At 34.5% G+C, this 20,014-nt stretch overlaps 1 protein-coding gene across 1 annotated transcript in view; it reads right to left on the bottom strand.

Annotated features, from left to right (window-relative positions):
* Positions 1-20,014, bottom strand: part of BRD10 (bromodomain containing 10) — a 103,879-nt gene that overhangs the window by 33,973 nt on the left and 49,892 nt on the right. Inside the window, exons 3-4 of the mRNA XM_065879660.1 lie at positions 15,385-16,802; positions 5,516-5,595 (exon numbers count right to left, since the gene is read on the bottom strand). Of these exons, the coding sequence (XP_065735732.1) occupies positions 5,516-5,595; positions 15,385-16,802 (1,498 nt within the window). The remainder of the gene's footprint in view (positions 1-5,515; positions 5,596-15,384; positions 16,803-20,014) is intronic.

Genomic DNA, 20,014 nt, shown 5'->3' with positions numbered 1-20,014 from the left:
AGAAAGAAAAACGGGGCTGGAGGAATCAGGCTCCCTGACTTCAGACGACAGTACAAAGCTACAGTAATCAAGACAGTACGGTACTGACACAAAAACAGAAATATAGATCAATGGAACAGGATAGAAAGCCCAGAGATAAATCCATGCACATATGGTAACCTTATTTTTGATAAAGGAGGCAAGAATATACAATGGAGAAAAGTCAGCGGAAAACCAGACAGCTACATGTAAAAGAATGAAATTAGAACACACCCTAACACCATACACAAAAATAATCTCAAAATGGATTTAAGACCTAAATGTAAGGCCAGACACTATAAAACTCTTAGAGGAAAACATAGGCAGAACACTCTATGACATAAATCACAGCAAGATCCTTTCTGACCCACCTCCTAGGGAAATAGAATAAAAACAAGAAACAAATGGGACCTAATGAAAATTAAAAGCTTTTGCACAGCAAAGGGAAACATGTCAAGACAAAAAGACAACCCTCAGAATGGTTGAAAATATTTGCAAATGATGCAACTGACAAATCTCCAAAATATACAAGCAGCTCATGCAGCTTAATATCAAAAAACAAACAACCCAACCCAAAAATGGGCAGAAGACCTAGATAGACATTTCTCCAAAGAAGATATACAGATTGCCAACAAACATATGAAAGGATGCTCAACATCACTAATCATTAGAGAAGTGCAAATCAAAACTACAGTGAGGTATCACCTCACACCAGTCAGAATGGCCACCACCAAAAAATCTACAAACAACTGCTGGAGAGGGTGTGGAGTAAAGGGAACCGTCTTGCACTGTTGGTGGGGATGTAAATTGATACAGTCACTACGGAGAACAGTATGGAGGTTCCTTAAAAATCTAAAAATAGAATTACCATATGACCCAGCAATCCCACTACTGGGCATACACCCTGGAAACCATAATTCAAAAAGAGTCATTCATGTACCCCAATGTTCACTGCAGCTCTATTTACAACAGCCAGGACATGGAAGCAACCTAAGTGTCCATCAACAGATGAATGTATAAAGAACATGTGGCACATATATACAATGGAATACTACTCAGCCATAAAAGGAAACGAAATTGAGTTATTTGTAATGAGGTGGATGGAGCTAGAGTCTGTCATACAGAGTGAACTAAGGCAGAAAGAGAAAAACAAATACTATATGCTAACACATATATATGGAATCTAAAAGAAAAAAATGGTTCTGGGCTTCTCTGGTGGCACAGTGGTTGGGAGTCCACCTACCGATGTAGGGGACGCGGGTTCGTGTCCCGGTCCGGTAGGATTCCACATGCTGCGGAGTAGTTGGGCCCGTGAGCCATGGCCGCTGAGCCTGCGCATCCGGAGCCTGTGCTCCGCAACGGGAGAGGCCACAACAGTGAGAGGCCCGCGTACCGCAACAACAACAACAAAAAAGAAATGGTTCTGAAGAACCTAGGGCCAGGACAGGAATAAAGTCACAGAAGTAGAGAATGGACTTGAGGACATGGGGAGTGGGAAGGGTAAGCTGGGAAGAAGTGAGAGAGTGGCATGGACATATACACACTATCAAATGTAAAATAGATAGCTAGTGGGAAGCAGCCACATAGCACAGGGAGATCAGCTCAGTGTTTTGTGACCACCTCCAGGGGTGGGATAGGGAGGGTGGGAGGGAGACGCAAGAGGGAGGAGATATGGGGATATATGTGTATGTATAGCTGATTCACTTTGATATAAAGCAAAAACTAACACACCATTGTAAAGCAATTATACTCCAATAAAGATGCTAAAAAAAATATATATATATATATAAAGAACACTTTGTATGACTGTTATAACTGTGTACAAAAAGAGAATTCACATATTAAATTTCTCTCTCAAATATTAAACAAATTAAAAGGCTTCTGGGTAAAAATGAACTTTATTAAGAAAATCAATATTCACTTCTCAATATAAAAGTCTTACATTATAAAACTAACACAGAGGGCTTCCCTGGTGGCGCAGTGGTTGAGAGTCCGCCTGCCGATGCAGGGGACGTGAGTTCGTGCCCCGGTCCAGGAAGATCCCACATGCCGCGGAGCGGCTGGGCCCGTGAGCCATGGCCGCTGAGCCTGCGCGTCCGGAGCCTGTGCTCCGCAACGGGAGAGGCCACAACAGTGAGAGGCCCGCGTACCGCAAAAAAAAAAAAAAAAAAAAAAAAAAAAAAAAAAAACTAACACAGAAAACCAAAAATAATTTAGTTTAACAGAGTAATCAGTAACTGTTAAATTTGACATAAAAGCTTTTATCACCAACATGCTAAAGACTAAAAATAAAAATATTTCCTAACTTTTTACAATTATTGCTAAGTAGAAAAACATGACAAGTTCCCCTATATGCCAAATGTATAACCCGACATAACACTAGAGTAGGGAGGGCTCAGCATAAGTTTTCCCTCTAATAAAATATAATGATGCAAATAATATTACCCAGTTTTTCACTTTTCAAATACTTGTAGGCTTAATGATGAAATTTCATGATTTATAAAATATGACCAAATCTGAGATTTATTTCAAGGTCTTAAGTTCCTGGAAAAAGTGGTAAAGGTCAGTAATAGATGCTCTTAATTGACTGATTTTCCTGCTCATAAACACAGTATTTTTTGTCTAAAGCATCTGGCATGCTTATTTGAAAAAATAAATAAGATAATAAAACAGTAAGTTCTATCATTTAATCCTCACAACAATCCTAGGAGTGGGAACTATTATTATTCCATTGTACAGATGAGGAACTGGAAGCTTTGAGCGGTTAAGTAACTTACCTAAGGTTATCAAGTTAGGGCTAAGATGGCATTCGAACCTAAGTAGCCTGGTTCCAGAATCCATATGCTTAAGCACTATCCAGATTACTGACATCCACCTAGACCCACTGAATCAAGGATGGACCCTTAGAGGATGAAACCCAGGATTTTTCACTTTTAATAAAAGTATCAGATTTTTAAATACTATTTAAAGTTTGAGAACCACTGATATAACTGCTAGGAAAAACTGGTACAGATATGGGTAGTCCCATTATAATATATACACAAATATAAATACAATAGGTCTTTGACTGCTTACAGTGTATACTTTAAACAGGGGTGGGATGATTATTTTTTCACACTGAGGTATAGATATTTTAGTTGTGTATATAAATAAACACGGATTCTTCCTGAAGCAAACAGGCTTATAGGTTTGATTTAGTTTTAAAAAAGTCAACAACCACTATCAAATTTAAAAGTAGCTGAGGTCAAAACAGGATTCACTTTTTTAATTCACCAGAACTTAAATACAACAACAACAACAACAAAACCCAACATTTCACACAATTTAATTCCTGGATATGTTTCTGAGGTGCTAAATATCATACTGCTAGAGCTTTTGAGAAGGAAATAAATTCAGTTCTTTGTTATATAATAACCAGTCTTCTTATATGTAGGAGTCTTTCAAATAATTAAAGAAACAAACTACATAGAATTATTATGAGAGGCAAAACTGTAAGTTTTGCATGTAACAATAAAGTTTACTAGTGACTAATACTATGTCCTATTCTTTGCTTATTTGAAGCAAATGACCTATTTCCTGGGAAATAGCTGTCAATTTTCTTTCTCAGTAATACCCTGGTATTTAAATTGTAAACCAGGCATAAGAACAACTGTTCTCATAAGTCTATTTCCCAACCCTAGCCACACACACACACACACACACACACACACACACATACACCCCTCTCTCACCCCCAACCCCGCCTTCTTTCTAGGACACCTTAAGAACCAGGAAGAGCACTTTATTTTAAACAGTTCAATCTAGCAAAACATGTACTTTTGACCTTAAGTTTCTGAGTGGTAAGCAAATGGTCGGTAACTAACTAAAAACATCATTTACGACAGTGTTTTTCATACTTTTTTGCCCCCAACCCATGGTCAAAAATACATTTTACACTGCATGTCAGTAAACACACACAATGGAAACCAAAGTTTTATGAAACAATATTACCCTTATTATATTTGAAACTCTTAAAATTTCTATTTTAATTTTGTTAGCTTAAAAAAGAAATGCTGGTCATGCAATCCACTAAGCTGATTTCATGCCTCACTAATGAACACCACCTGCAATTAAAAAAAACAAAACAAAACAAAAACTGTCTATGCTGTCTGTGCCACTTATTACATATAAAAATCCATCCATTAATACAGGAATGAAGGGGAATATCAACAGCGGACCAGACCTGTTCTGAGATCCATACTGCCAGGATGAATACTTTGAGGGATTAAGGAAAAAATGAGTGGGAGAAATAGCAAAGGCTAGCATGAAATCAGTGGAAGAAAGAATGACAATATACTATTATAACATTAAATAACACACACAAGCAATGGTAGAAAGGCCTCTAAGTAAACAGTAAATACACTTTTTTGTTTTTAACTGAATATGCTGGAACCAAGGTTACTTTATATAAAAGGATTTTGTAGAAATGGTTGTAATTCATCCTAAGGATGTCATTAAAAATACTCTAAAATACTAAAAGAAAAATATGTCTATTTTCTTTTACTGTTCATTTAAAAGTATTAAATTTTACCAATTAGTAGCTTCCATAAAAAACACTTCCAAAATAGAATTTTTACTGAAAAAAAGATGTGTCTACATTTTTGGATACAGGTAACTGTAAAACTCACATTACATAATATCAATATTTTCATAGTTATTACTCCTTTACTTTCTTCTTTAGTTTTGAGACTCACAGAAATTCATTTTAACATCACTTTTTTTTTGGCAATTGTGTTAATTTTATAATCTAAACCAGAAATAGATTGGACACGCTAATACAAAGAAAAATTTTAAAGAAATAGTCATTTGTTGTAGAAACTCATCTTTTATAAAGTAGAAAATAAAAGTATTATTTAACTAGGGTGAACTTCTCTGCTTATTCTATTATCGACTACAAACAGAAAACTCTTCACATAATCAGATAGCAGTACATACATGTACTTTTTTCTTTTTGCAGAAATGTTTAAAAAACCATTCAATTAACGTTTACTTAATATTCTCTCTGAAGTTCATATATAGCTGTGTTAAAAGTTTTGTTTTTTAAGTTAATAAGTCTGCTATTTCTATAGTGCCCAAATAAAGGAAAATAAAATGGATTACCTACACAATGCTACCATGTACAAATTACAGTTAGTTCTTGGAAGACTTTCACCTACACATTTACTTGATACATATATATATATTTCTATTAAATTACTTCTACAAAACAGTATAGCATACAGAAAACCACAGAGATTTTTGACTATCAAGAGACAAAAAGAGAGGTAAAATTTTTTGAAATACTAGCAGATTAAATTTTAGCTATATCTACACTTGCAGCGAAAAAGTCATAGTTGGAAACATCTCATTAAAAGTATTGTGTGTTATGGCGGAATTTAGCCAATCTCTTGAGGAACAATATAAACACTGAAACAAAAAATTAAACTGAAAAGTATTGAGACAAAATTGAAACATTTACCTGAAATTCTGGTACAGTAGGTGACTTTGTGACAGTTTTCCTCTTCTTTGTGATTGCTTTTTTAGATATGGATTTTTTTCCTTTCAAGATTAAAAGAGAAAAGCTTCATAATGCTGTTTATAGCACTTCATTAACAAAACCCAAATTACATAGAACCTTGAAAGTTAAATTATAACTAAAAGGTGGCTTCTAGTGAGTCAAATAAAAATGATGAATCAAAACAAGCCCCAGCAAAAGCAAACATTAAACTATAACTACCTGTAACAGACATATTAACAAATGGTGTTTTCTTTCTATAAGAACCAAACTATTATCATCTCCAATGTGTTGCACAGTACCAGAATTTATTACAATAAGATTTGGCAAAAAAGTCACATTACTACTGCTTAGTTAAAATCTAATTCACAACTTAAAATGAGGTTACATAAGAAAAAACCTTACCTTTAACAATGACTTCTGTAGTCAGGAACTTGCATAGAACTATACTCTGAAGACTATGGTCTTTATTCAACCTAATGTGAAAATCCTCTCAGTAGCTTAGGAAACAGGGTTTTCCTTCTATCCCTTTAGTTCTGCACTCACCTAATGGGCTGCCGTTGGCAGTATTCAATAACCAGTTTTAAAACAAGGTAAACATTTCCCTTTAAAGTGCACCTAGTCATTTGTGCAATCAGAAATCACTAGGAAAAATATATCCACATTCTTAAATCTATTTCATAGCATAAAGTACATATAATCTAAAATATGTATTTAACCAGACAAAAGGAATATGTACATACATACAGCCTCTATTTTCTAGTAAGGAACATAGTCAAGTAAATGCTTTTCCCCCCATTTGCAATCAGCAAAATCAATTAATAAATTGTTACTTAATCAACAAACATGAGATACAGTACACTTTATGGGGACAACAAAAAATTATAAAATGGAAACCCTGTCCTCCAAGAGTTTACAATCTATGTAGGGAGTAAAAAATTAATTAGAAATACTTAAAAGTTAATTTTAGTTCACAATCATTTGTAGGCTAAAATCATCTTAAAAATTACTTTTTTTTAAAAGAGAAAATGACTAAGTACTGAAAGCAACTTTGCTATACTACATAAACCCTATTGTTCTTTTCTAAATGTTTTCCTGCATAGATGTGATCTTGCATGAAAACAGTTAATTTTATTGCAACATTTTATTCAACTCATAAGCGCAATTCCAGTTTACAATATAATTGTATTTTCTTCTGTATTCCTCTTTCAATCATATCACAGAATTGTAATTTGGGTCATTTCTAACTTTGACTCAATAAAATGCAAGTATACCATACTTGAACTACTGCAAATTTTCAGGGGCTGAGATTCACATGGGTTTTAGTGTTTTGTTCCACTAGGTAACAATTAAATTTAAAAACCTAATGTAGGGACTTCCCTGGTGGTGCAGTGGTTAAGAATACACCTGCCAATGCAGGGGACATGGGTTCGAGCCCTGGTCCACGAAGATCCCACATGCCGCGGAGCAACTAAGCCCGCGAGCCACAACTACTGAAGCCCACGCACCTATAGCCCGTGCTCCGCAAGAAGAGAAGCCATTGCAATGAGAAGTCCGCGCACCGCAATGAAGAGTAGCGCCTGCTTGCCACAACTAGAAAAAGCCCACGTGCAGCAATAAAGACCCAACACAGCCAAAAATAAATTAAAAAAAAAGAATGTATATTTCTTTTCACTGTTATTTGCTTATGTGCTCACACAGTACCTACACTAGAACTAAACTCATACAAAAACAAGTGGGTGGGTGGCTGCTTTAGCAATATTCAAGGAGAAGTGATTAAATTCTTGGTATCTCTATAATACAGCTAGTTACTGATTTCTAAACTGGATGCAATAGGTACCTCTCAAGGGGACTGATAAATCTGAACCCCAAAATGCCTTTCCTCTATATGCTACCTTTACTATTCTTGAAAGTTCATGGGAAAAGATTTAACTGCTTGCTGACCTAAGACAGCAATTTGAAGGAAATGAAATCCTTCCTCATTCCTATTCCCCACCCCCTCAGCACTCCTCTAACTAGCTTTTTAAAAAATAATTTGATTTTGTATTTATTTCTTTATAAGCACAACAGAGGTCACTCTTGATATTCCCAATTAATTTCATATTGTTGCCACAGAGGCACTAAGGTACTAAATTCTCAGTTAACTCTAACAATCACTCTGTTTGACTGTAAATTAAGTAAATTAAGCAGCTGAGGTGGTTACTAGGCATCTCCTTTCATCATGTCATTAACATACTTAAATGTTATTAAGTAACTAGAAGTAGTACTGTGCAGTAGTTTTAAGCTTGAGTTTTGGAACTACCTGGGTTGGAATATCAGTTCTAACCACCTACTAGCTGCAAGACCTTGAGCAAATTATTTTATTTCCTTGTGAAGTTTCATCATCTCTAAAATAGGGATAATGATATCACCTATGTTGTGAGAATTAAACGAGTTAAAACACGTTAAGAGCTTAGACTACTGCTAGGCACATGGTAAATCACCAATAAATGTTAGCTGTTGTTCTCATGTGCCTTAGCTAAGTTGTGGTAAAGGTTTAAACAAAATGTTTATTATCTTTTAACCTTCTTCAAATTCTTTTATTAACTTAGTCCTTCATTTTAGTTCTTCTTGCTCTTATGTCCTATGTGCTACCACTCGACTTTGTACACATATCAATTAATGTAACACTTATCATACAGTATTATAATTATCTGTTTATATGTTTCTCTTCCTTACTAGATTGGAAATTACTGACAACAGAAATCCTATTATTCATTTTGCACGTACAGCATTTAGCACACAAGAGAAATGATCCTTAAATATAAGAATCCTATACTTCATCAGAAATTTTATCAGTTTGGGGATAGAAAAAGGGAGGCAGGTAATTGTTTACAATTCTTAGGGTCAATCTGAGTCCATTTTATAATGAGGAAAACACTGACAGACAATTTAAATAATTTACACAATTTACCAAAGAGTTTCACAACATGACCTAGGAACGGTAGTAAGGAAAATAACATTTATTGATAGCCTACTATGTGTCAGACACTTAGTAAGGTGATATATAAATTACCTCAGTTAATTCTGAAAACCACCCTCCAAGGTAGGCAACATCCCCATTTTAATAAGGGATAAATGAAGATCAAAAAAGTTACTTAACTTACTTAAGTGTTACACTGTAATAAGTAAGCCCCATAGCCAGGGACTCTAACACCAAAGTCCAAGCTCTTTCCATTATGTAATTCTAACCTCTCAAAAATCATAGTTACCATCTATTGATTCCTACCGTGTGCCAGGCACCATGCTAGGTGCTATGCATTTGCTTGCTATTCCATTAAACCTTGAAAAAATACAGCAAGGTAGGTATTACCTCATTTTTCACAGAGAAAGAAACAGGCTATAAACAGGTAAATAAATTGATGGAGAACTTACAGCTAATATGCACTGGAGCATATATTTGTACTAGATGTGTCTCACTTCAAAGCTGTGCTCTTTTTATGGTAAAATACTGCATTGTTTTCAGACATTCTACAGGGATGTAATCTGCATCTGATTGATTTCAGAGCATTCCTTTTGATTCGGGTTATAAGATTTGCATATTCACTATTACTTAATACCTTGAGACTATGTCCTCCACAAAACAATTTGAATACAAATTTTCCTGTATTCTTCAATAAAAATCAACTGTTACTTTTTATTAAATATTACTTTTAAAATGGAGCATGGGATACTGTAAAACCACACAGCCTTTGTTTTATAACCTGTTTTTGCTCCAGGGCAAGATAATATAGAGGGCAAGTTACATACTGCCCCCTAGTGGGCTTCCATTCCTCTACCACTTACTTGATCATACCCACGGCTTTTACCTCCACTGCCCTAAGTCACCTAGTCCCATAAAATATAACTGTCAGAAGTCAATTTAAAACATACAAAGAATTTCAACACAATTCCTGAGCCTAAAACACAAACATGGGCAAAAAGTGAGTGTCAACATGTACCTAGAAATGGATAAGGAAACTAAATATGGCCTAGTAATTGATACAAGCACAGCCTAATGAAGCTTTTTAAAATTACGCTTAGATCAGCTCTAGAAGGAAGTCCAACTTGAGAGAAAAATATAACTAAAAATATATTTCACACTATAACTTAGGCATAAAATTGTAGTATTCTAGAACATGGAGATACACTTACCAGAAAAATTAAGGTGACTATCATTCCCAATCCAACTCTTTCCTTAGTCTCTTATTCTTCATCTTTACCTTCACCTGGTTTTCCTGCCCGTATTCACTCCTTGGCTCCTTGGACTATTCAGGCTTCCACTTCAATACTCCTAGATTCGGGCTTCCCATGTTTAAAAATTATTCTAACACATACACTACTCTCTCGGTACTTTCATTTTAGGAATATTAATGCGAATGGATACTAAGACATTAATCACTGTTATAGGTAAAAACCCAAGAGCATTTGTATTATAAGTGATTCTGGCAAGTGCCTAGCTAGACGGTGAAGTCACAGAAAGTCTAAATATGGCTTTAATTTACTAAGTGTCCATATCTTGGCTAATATAAGTTTCTGGAATGTTCTAAGTAAGCCATTGACTTTAATAAAACAGCTGATTTTCCTTCTATTCTCCTTGCCTATGAGCAAATTTCTCATCATACTGGCATTTTTTTAACACTATAAAATAATTCGATAACTCCTGAATACTTATTTCTTTTTTTCCCCTTTAACTCAGAATACTGAATTAGTTGTCAAATTCTGCTATTTACTGCAACCTCTCTCTCAAAATGTTATTTTCTTCTGTCAGTGTGATAGAACAGTTATATAATCATTCCTTATCTGGATTTAGAATTTCTTCTTCCTGGAGTTATCTTCTATCCCTTCATTTTTATAAACACTGCCAGTTTCTTTTTATAGCTCTTTAATGGCATCCTAATTACCCTGCAACATTCCTTCTCCTAATCCTGCCATTCACTTACTAGCTGTGTGACCTTGGATACGTTAATAAACCTCTCTGTGCCTCAGTTTTTAAAAATCTATAAAATCTATATAATGGGGGGAATAGTAGCATCTACTTATGAGTTTTTATGAGGATTAAATGAGACAATATATATAAAGGCTTAGAATAGTGCCTGGCATGCAGTAATCATTATATGAGTATTAGGTTTTTGGAGGGGTGGAGGAAGTAGAAGGCATTAAAATAAAAGGACATGGAGTATAGTCGATTCCTTCAGTCTTGTATCTTGGCATCTTGAGTTGGTCCTCTAAGAATTTTTCCCATAAAGACACACATAGTTTAGGTTCTATAGTAATATTAACACAGAATTACACAACTGTTTCACAGATAAGGGCCTGGATATAATCAAATATTGTAGATTACATTACTTTCTCAGTCATTCCCTATAAAGCAGCTCATTACTTTCACACATTTGATATATTTTATTTCAAGCTCATTTCCCTGCACTGTATTCCTGATTCAATTATCTAAAATAGCACCACATACCCAGAAAGATATCACCTCAAAATGGCATATTTCCATCATTCAAACACCTTTTAAACCCTCAACTTTTTCCTTAAGTTTTTCTCTAATTATGCTTATTTTTTCAGTGACACTTGGCTTAATTACGCCTCCATGGCTGTGCTCACATTATTAACCATTTTTCATCTACCCAATCCCCATTATTCTTCAAAGTCCTTCATCTTCTATTAAATCTTACTATAGCACACATGGATTTAGCCTCTCTTTGACCTTTGTATGGTCTTTACCATATACTTAACAATTATTAAATGAGGCTATTCACTATTTTTGAACCTTAGTTTCTTCACCTATAAGAAACTAACATCACTTGTCTTATTTATTTTAATTGGTTTAGAGGAGCTCACACAAAATGATTTGGTTGAAAATAATGACCATGTAAGGAGGGAAAAACCCTCCAAACCAAACTGGTTGAAATAAATAACTTAAAATACCACAAGCTTTTTTGTAATAATTAATGTATCTTGAATCATTTTTGTTTTTTATAGGTTTTATAAAAAGTCCTCTCATTTTAAGATTTCTCACTCATTTCACTCAACTCTACCTGCTCTACACAATCTATAATAGTGCATTACCAAAAACAAACAAAATGTCCAGTAAGGAAGTTGGTTAAATGGACTACACAATACACATAACAGAATCCTACACAGCCATTTAAAATGATGCTATAGAGATCTATTTATTGCACAAAGATGTTCATGGTATACTGTCATGTGGGAAAAAAGCAGATTGTAAAATGGTATGTATAGTATAATCCTATTAAAAAATATAAATGCATTAAAAGAATGTGAAAGATACATATTAAGGGATAAATCTTAGTTATATCTGGGAGAACCACATTATGTGTGTTCATTTATTCATTCAATAGATTCTTACACAATGAGTTAGTCACTGTGCTAAGTGCTAGGGATGCAAAACCAGAAATAATCCTTCTGTCCTCAAGAATGTTATAGAACAGAGGGAGACAATCATCAAAACAACCTAGAAATTTAACTATTAAGAATAAATTTTATAAATAAGTATTATGAAGGAGAAGTATCTAGTGGTATAAGTATGCATAACTGGGAAAATGCCAATGTTTTTCTATTCTACAATGCTTCCAAGAGTAAGGAGCAGGCTTAAATAAATGAAAATAAATTCAAAATTTACAAAGCAGGAAGAAAAGTCCAATTCTGAAAAACAGATTAAAATGCTTATGGATTGCAAAAGTGCCTCACAGCACACTAAAATTATCAAATCATTTTCAACCAATTTATCTTTGTGCCTTCTACTAAAAATCATCTGCCATCACAATAAGCTTTACTAAATCTGGAGATTCCACCAAAATTTATGGCCTGTGTAATCAACATAAATTGGACCAGGTTAACTACATAAATCCCGATAAACTACATTTAGTCCACCCTAAGTAAAGGTTCATAAATCAGCCATGGGTGACACAGCTTATCCCAAAGCACATTCTACAGAATACTATTCCTTGAAAAAAGCTCTGTATTCAAGTAAACTTGAAAAATACTAGGTTAAACAAAACTAAACAGTTTTCTTCAAGATTTTCTGAAGTCCTTGATATACTGGCCCAGAATCACCTATGTACAATTCTACAGTCCAAAAGGTTCCGAAAACTGAAGTTTTAAAAATAATTTATATGATAGCAAAACCTGACATAAACTGTTATGAGGTTCTTTGTAGTCTTCATCTCATTTAGTTTGACTATTTCATATTTTTCTGTAGAAATTATACATTTGATTACACGGGCTGCCCTAAGCTCCACTGGGGATGTTATTTAATAAACATTATATATATCATAATACCCTTCTAAAATCTGAACATTTCTGAATTCCAAAACATATCCGGTACAAGAGTTTTGTACGATGCACTGTGGACCTGTACTAATGCACAATGTGAATCTGTAAGAGGAATATTTCCCAAACCTGTGACCATGAAGCTCACTTTTAAAAGGAGTAAGAAAGGAAACACTGGATTAGGGTATGCCCCTAACTATAAAAGGCCACAATGTCATATACCTAATAAAAAAACCTCAGGGCAAAGCCTCAGATAGACAAGTGTACAGAAAGACGTTAAACAGATGTTTTGTTGTTGTTATATCGTTTTACGTAGTACTGTTATGCCAGTAAGAAGTTTAGTGAAGAAACTAAAGAATTGGCCTATGCTTACTCAGTACTAACAAGGGAGAAGGAAACTGTATTAGCCAGATCCTAGTATTTGTGCTACTGAAAACTGACTTTCCAAAATTTGCTCTGAAGATAAAATGAGAAAGTGTATAGGCGAGTGCCATTATTTTCTTCTACTTCATTCCTATAAGCCTTCTCTTCCCAACAAACAGCCTCAAAGAGCATGAACCGTACTCAATGAATTTGCTTCTGAGTTTTATTCACCCACTTGTCTAGAACTGGACGTGCAACTCCCACAAATTTTTTCTCTGATCTACAAACACTCTGAACTTCCATTTTAAAAATGAAGCAACACTTTATTTGCTTACAATACAAACTCCTTTTAATTCAATCCTTAGGAGTTAATATTTTTATTCTGCTACTGGTATAATCTGTATAGGATCTACATCAATATCTATTTTATTTTATAAATCATCATAAGCCATAATTACTTTTGAACACATGAATAGTAGGTCATAAATGAACACTTAAAAGGTTTTAGGTGATAATGGTATTAATAAAACAATACTGCATGCTTTGGAATTGAAAACAGTTTTTAAATTTTAAAATATTATTTAATATATTAGAGGCTAACATTTCAAAGAGAACTTGCCAAATCAGTAAAACTAAATTTATATAGCCTAATGGATTGCTTATAAAATTTAAAGGATTTATTGTTGAGAGGCACTTTAAAAAAACTGTAGCTTTTTATCATCTGGGTCAATGTGGACCACTTTGCAATTTTTAGTTCAACAAATTAAGCCTGTTTTTTTTTTTTTTTTTTTTGCAGTACGCGGGCCGCTCACTGTTGCGGCCTCTCCTGTTGCGGAGCACAGGCTCTGGACGCGCAGGCTCAGCGGCCATGGCTCATGGGCCTAGCCGATCTGCGGCATATGGGATCTTCCCAGACCGGCGCACGGACCCGTGTCCCCTGCATCAGCAGGTGGACTCTCAACCACTGCGCCACCAGGGAAGCCCAAGCCTGTTCTTGATGGTAAAATTTGTACTACTTCTTTATCAATTATATATTACATACACATTTGAAAATACATTTAACTGTATTTAATGATTTAAATAACTAAAGTATAACAGCAACTATATCAGCTAAACAAAGTTCACTCCCTCATCTGCCAACTCATCAAATTACTGTCTAATCTTCATTACCTTTGTTACTGAGGGAAGGAATAAAAAACTGAAATCCATAAATAATGACAATAAATCACAACTCATTTTAGTAAACAATTCAAGTTTTTCCCAATCCAGCAACTTTTTATTAGTGTTAATAAATGAAGTTGATCATGTGCTTTTACCTCATTTATGCTCTTAGTAACTGAGACATAAATTGATTAAATGGCAAACAACAGGAAAAGCAAAAGCACCTGAGTAATTATAAAAAGAGAGCAAACAACCACTGAAGACTTTATTCATCGGATTTTTTGTTATTATTGTTCAAACAGGCTTGTGGCAAATATAGTGAGTACTTAAATCTGGTGTAAGACAAACTTACAAATCCTGTAAAACAAAAAAGCTTCATATCTTATTAGGTGATGTAATTTTTCCCTTATAGTTCACATTTTCTTCTGGATATGAAAATATATACTAAAATAATTTTTCAGGAAGTTGAAAAATATATAATGTGGGAAAAAACTAAGACCCAGAAAAATAATCTAACTTGCCTTGGTTTAAGAAGCTAGTTGCTATACACTTTAGCTCTGGGAATGATACCTCTTGATATCAGTGCTTCTTCCATTGCACTGTACTGCCCTTAGCCTGGGGAAAAAAACACTTCTTAAAAATGATGGGAAGCATCACTTATGGAGAAATTGGTCCAGAGAATGTAAAAACATAATGCCCAAAGATTCTCAACTGAGAATTAAATTCAAATGTATTACATCAGTATTTTGTTGTTGTTAGTATTATATATAAAACCTCTTCTGCTCTGGGTTTTAAATATGGGGACTAATATAAAACTTGACCTTTAAACATACATACATACATACATACATATATACATACACACACACACACACACACACACACACACACACACATTTCATTTTGTCAGTCAGAGCCTTCCATGATGCTTAATTGAAAGCACTACTTGATATATGATAAAATGTAATTCTCACCCATTTGTGTTAGCTTACCAGATTTGTGCTTCTTGTGTTTTGCTTTCTTTTTGATGATCAATAACTTATTCTGGATCTCAGGTTTGTAAGACTTGAATGCAAGGGAATGAAGACCTTCGCGCTTTCTTTGTAAGTTTTCATTCAAAACATCTTTCAATTTCTTTTTTTTCTTTTTCTTCTTTTTTGCCCTCATTTTAGTTACTTTGAGTTTCTTGTGGCTCTGCAGTGACTGTTCTAATAGAATATCCCTTACAACTTTGTGGCAGTTAATTTCTGGATGATCACTGTGACTTCCATTTACATGTATTTGGCAAGATTTCAGAGCATTTTCTTTTAATGGACTGGGTTCAGGCTTTACTCTGGAAGCTTCACCGTATTTTTCCTGATTTTCTATAAACCTTATTTCACCTGGACTGAGAGGCTCTCCAAAGCCAGTAACTTCCCCTGGGCTCCCTGGTTTCTCTAAATTTTCTTTACAACAATCAGTTATTTTCATTTCACAGGGCCTGAGAATTCTAATTTCACAGTTGGATTTCACTTCCATTTCAACAGAAATGTCATGATTATCCAAGTTCATTTTAGCAGGGCAGCAAGTTGGATCAAAACTAATTTCCTGCTCTTTCCTGAAGGCAGAGGGCAGGCCTTCTCTACTACACCTATGTTCTCCATTACTTGCACTAACATAGTCACACTTCAATTTCTCCAGTTTAATCCGAGGTACTCTTTGTATTTTAATGGGTGGAACTGGAAATTCTGGGGCTTGAAAAGGTCTCTGTTTATAAATCCGTACGTCTGCACCACAGAACTGTGGGAAATGTACATAAGCATTCTCCAAATAATCGTAACCAAGGATAACTTCCCTGCATTCATGAATAGGCTGTCCAAGTACAGCATCTTGAACTTCCTTCTGTGTTTCATACACAAAGTCACAAAGACCCTTAAGTAACCACACTTTTTGGTAGAAAGGTAGTTCATGAAAAAGTTTTTCTTCCAATGGATTAACTTCTCCAAGAACTTTAAAAAACTGAGGACACAACCCAAGTTTTTCAGCACAGTTATTGGGATTTTCAGTCTGCCCTACAGCTGTGTACCACTGCTGTACTTTCTGTCTCAGAGCTGCTTCCCAGGTTCTATAAGGCAAAGTAGGTCTTCGATGTAAGGTAGGTCTGCGATGGGGAGGACTTAATAGAGAAGTCATTATTTTAGATAGAAAAGCGTTACACTGAGGCATCAGAAGACAGCGTTCCAATTCGTAAAAGACTATTTCTGGCAAATTTAGAATTTGCTGGGCTAAACAAAGGAAATGCCCGATTGCTGGAATTTCCCACATGGTCTCCATACAAGTTGGAGCTGCTTGAGCTAGAAGTTTTCTTTCCCATTCTTCTACTTCCTTTTGACTAGCTTCTTCTGCTTCTTTTCTCTCCTGCTCCCGAAGCCTAAAGAAAATTTAACAAATTATATTATTATTACTTAAAGTAGAGAATACCATAAAATACTAAATTTTAAGTATGTCATATTTATCTTCAGTCAACAAGGCAATTGGCTGTTCCAGTTTTCACTATCAGTACAAAGTGTCCCATTAGATGTACTATTGTGATTTTTTTTTTTTCAGATGAAGAAATACACATACAACTTGATCCTGAGTTTTACTGATGGAGGATTATCACTAACATTGCTACTCAAGGTAAAACTGTTCAACTCACAATGTGTATCAACTTCAAAATAAATGAAAAACATTTTAAAAATGTTTACTACACAAAGCACAGTTTAGTGCTTTCTAGAAGTAATATGATGTCATGTAAGAGCTGTAAACATGTTTACATCCTTTGACCTGATAATTCCATTCCTAAAAAGTTATTCTAAGAAGATAATTCAATAGAAGCAAAAAGTTACGTGTTTGTCAGTGTTAACTGGAGTTCTGTATAAGGAAAATAAAAATATAAAGAAGTTGTATTACATAACTGGGAAATAAGCTGGATATATTATATAGCCTTAAAATTAAAATTATAAATATTATGCATAAACACAAAAAATATCAGAACACAATATAGTACTTAACAAACAATAGCAATAATGAAAATATGCAAATACTGAACAAGGAGATTACAGTATTCCAAAAATACGTGAATCCTATGTTGATGAGAGTATAAGTGCTTTCTTCCCCTTAAAAAGTTCTTTACGGGCACTGCTTTAAATTTTCTTAATTAAAAAAATTAAATTAGATAAAAAGACGTCTCCGTGATCTTGCATTAGGCAAAGTGTTTTTATATATGGCACCAAAAGCACAGCAACAAAAGAAAAAATAAAGTGGTCACCATCAAAACTAAAAACGTTTGTGCTTTTAAAGGATATCATCAAGTGAAAAGACAACCATGGAATGGGAGAACATTTTTGCAAATCACGTATCTAATGAGAGATCTGTATCTAGAAAATAAAAGAACACTTATAACTCAATAATAAAAGGATAAAATAACCGAACTAAAAATGGACAAAGTAAATATTTCTCCAAAGAAGACATACAAATGAATAATAAGCAAGCCAATGAAAAGATGCTCAACATCATTATCCGTTAGAGAAATGTAAATCAAAACCACAGTATGATACCAATACATGAATTGGTATCTCTCTTATGATAATGATCTTGAGATGATTATTGTAAGAGAGATACTAACAGCTATTGGTAAAACTATGGAGAAACTGGAAACTTCTTACACTATAAAGGATATAGCTACTTTCAAAGGCAGTCTAGCAGGTCCTGAGAAGGTTAAACATATGACCCAGCAAACCTACTCCTAGGTATATGTCCAAGAGAAATGAAAATATATGTCCACACAAAAACTTGTATATTAATGTTCATAGTAGCATTACTCATAATAGTCAAAGAGTAAAACTACCAAATGTATTTGGTATTTGTATATCCATCAACTGCTGAATGGATAAATAGAAAGAAATCATAAAGATCAGATCAGAAATAAATGAAAAAGAAATGAAGGAAATGATAGCAAAGATCAATAAAACTAAAAGCTGGTTCTTTGAGAAGATAAACAAAATTGATAAACCATTAGCCAGACTCATCGAGAAAAAAGGGAGAAGACTCAAATCAATAAAATTAGAAATGAAAAAGGAGAAGGAACAACTGACACTGCAGAAATACAAAGGATCATGAGAGATTATTACAAGCAACCATATGCCAATAAAATGGACAACCTGGAAAAAATGGACAAATTCTTAGAAATGCACAACCTTCAGAGACAGAACCAGGAAGAAACAGAAAATATGAACAGACCAATCACAAGCACTGAAATTGAAACTGTGATTAAAAATCTTCCAACAAACAAAAGCCCAGGACCAGAGGGCTTCACAGGTGAATTCTATCAAACATTTAGAGAAGAGCTAACACCTATCCTTCTCAAACTCTTCCAAAATATAGCAGAGGGGGGAACACTCCCAAACTCATTCTACGAGGCCACCATCACCCTGATACCAAAACCAGATAAAGATGTCACAAAGAAAGAAAACTACTGGCTAATATCACTGATGAACATAGATGCAAAAATCCTCAACAAAATACCAGCAAACAGAATCCAACAGCACATTAAAAGGATCATACAGCATGATCAAGTGGGGTTTATCCCAGGAATGCAAGGATTCTTCAATATATGCAAATCAATCAATGTGATACACCATATTAACAAACTGAAGAAGAAAAACCATATGATCATCTCAATAGATGCAGAGAAAGCTTTCAACAAAATTCAACACCCATTTATGATAAAAACCCTCCAGAAAGTAGGCACAGAAGGAACTTTCCTCAACATAATAAAGGCCATATATGACAAACCCACAGCCAACATCGTCCTCATTGGTAAAAAACTGAAACCATTTCTACTAAGATCAGGAACAAGACAAGGTTGCCCACTCTCACCACTCTTATTCAACATAGTTTTGGAAGTTTTAGCCACAGCTAAAGAAGAAAAAGAAATAAAAGGAATCCAAATCAGAAAAGAAGAAGTAAAGCTGTCACTGTCTGCAGATGACATGATACTATACATAGAGAATCCTAAAGATGCTACCAGAAAACTACTAGAGCTAATCAATGAATTTGGTAAAGTACCAGGATACAAAATTAATGCACAGAAATCTCTGGTATTCCTATACACTAATGATGGAAAATCTAAAAGTGTAATTAAGAAAACACTCCCATTTACCAGTGCAACAAAAAGAATAAAATACCTAGGAATAAACCTACCTAAGGAGACAAAAGACCTGTATGCAGAAAATTATAAGACACTGATGAAAGAAATTAAAGACCATACAAACAGATGGAGAGATATACCACGTTCTTGGATTGGAAGAATCAACATTGTGAAAATGACTATACGACCCAAAGCAACCTACAGATTCATTGCAATCCCTATCAAACTACCAATGGCATTTTTCACAGAACTAGAACAAAACATTTCACAATTTGTATGGAAACACAGAAGACCCCAAATAGCCAAAGCAGTCTTGAGAAAGAAAAATGGGCCTGGAGGAATCAGGCTCCCTGACTTCAGACGACAGTACAAAGCTACAGTAATCAAGACAGTATGGTACAGGCACAAAAACAGAAATATAGATCAATGGAACAGGATAGAAAGCCCAGAGA

Source organism: Phocoena phocoena, chromosome 6 (assembly GCF_963924675.1).
Source record: "Phocoena phocoena chromosome 6, mPhoPho1.1, whole genome shotgun sequence".
Lineage (NCBI taxonomy): Eukaryota > Metazoa > Chordata > Mammalia > Artiodactyla > Phocoenidae > Phocoena > Phocoena phocoena.
This window is presented reverse-complemented; position numbering and strand designations above follow the sequence as displayed.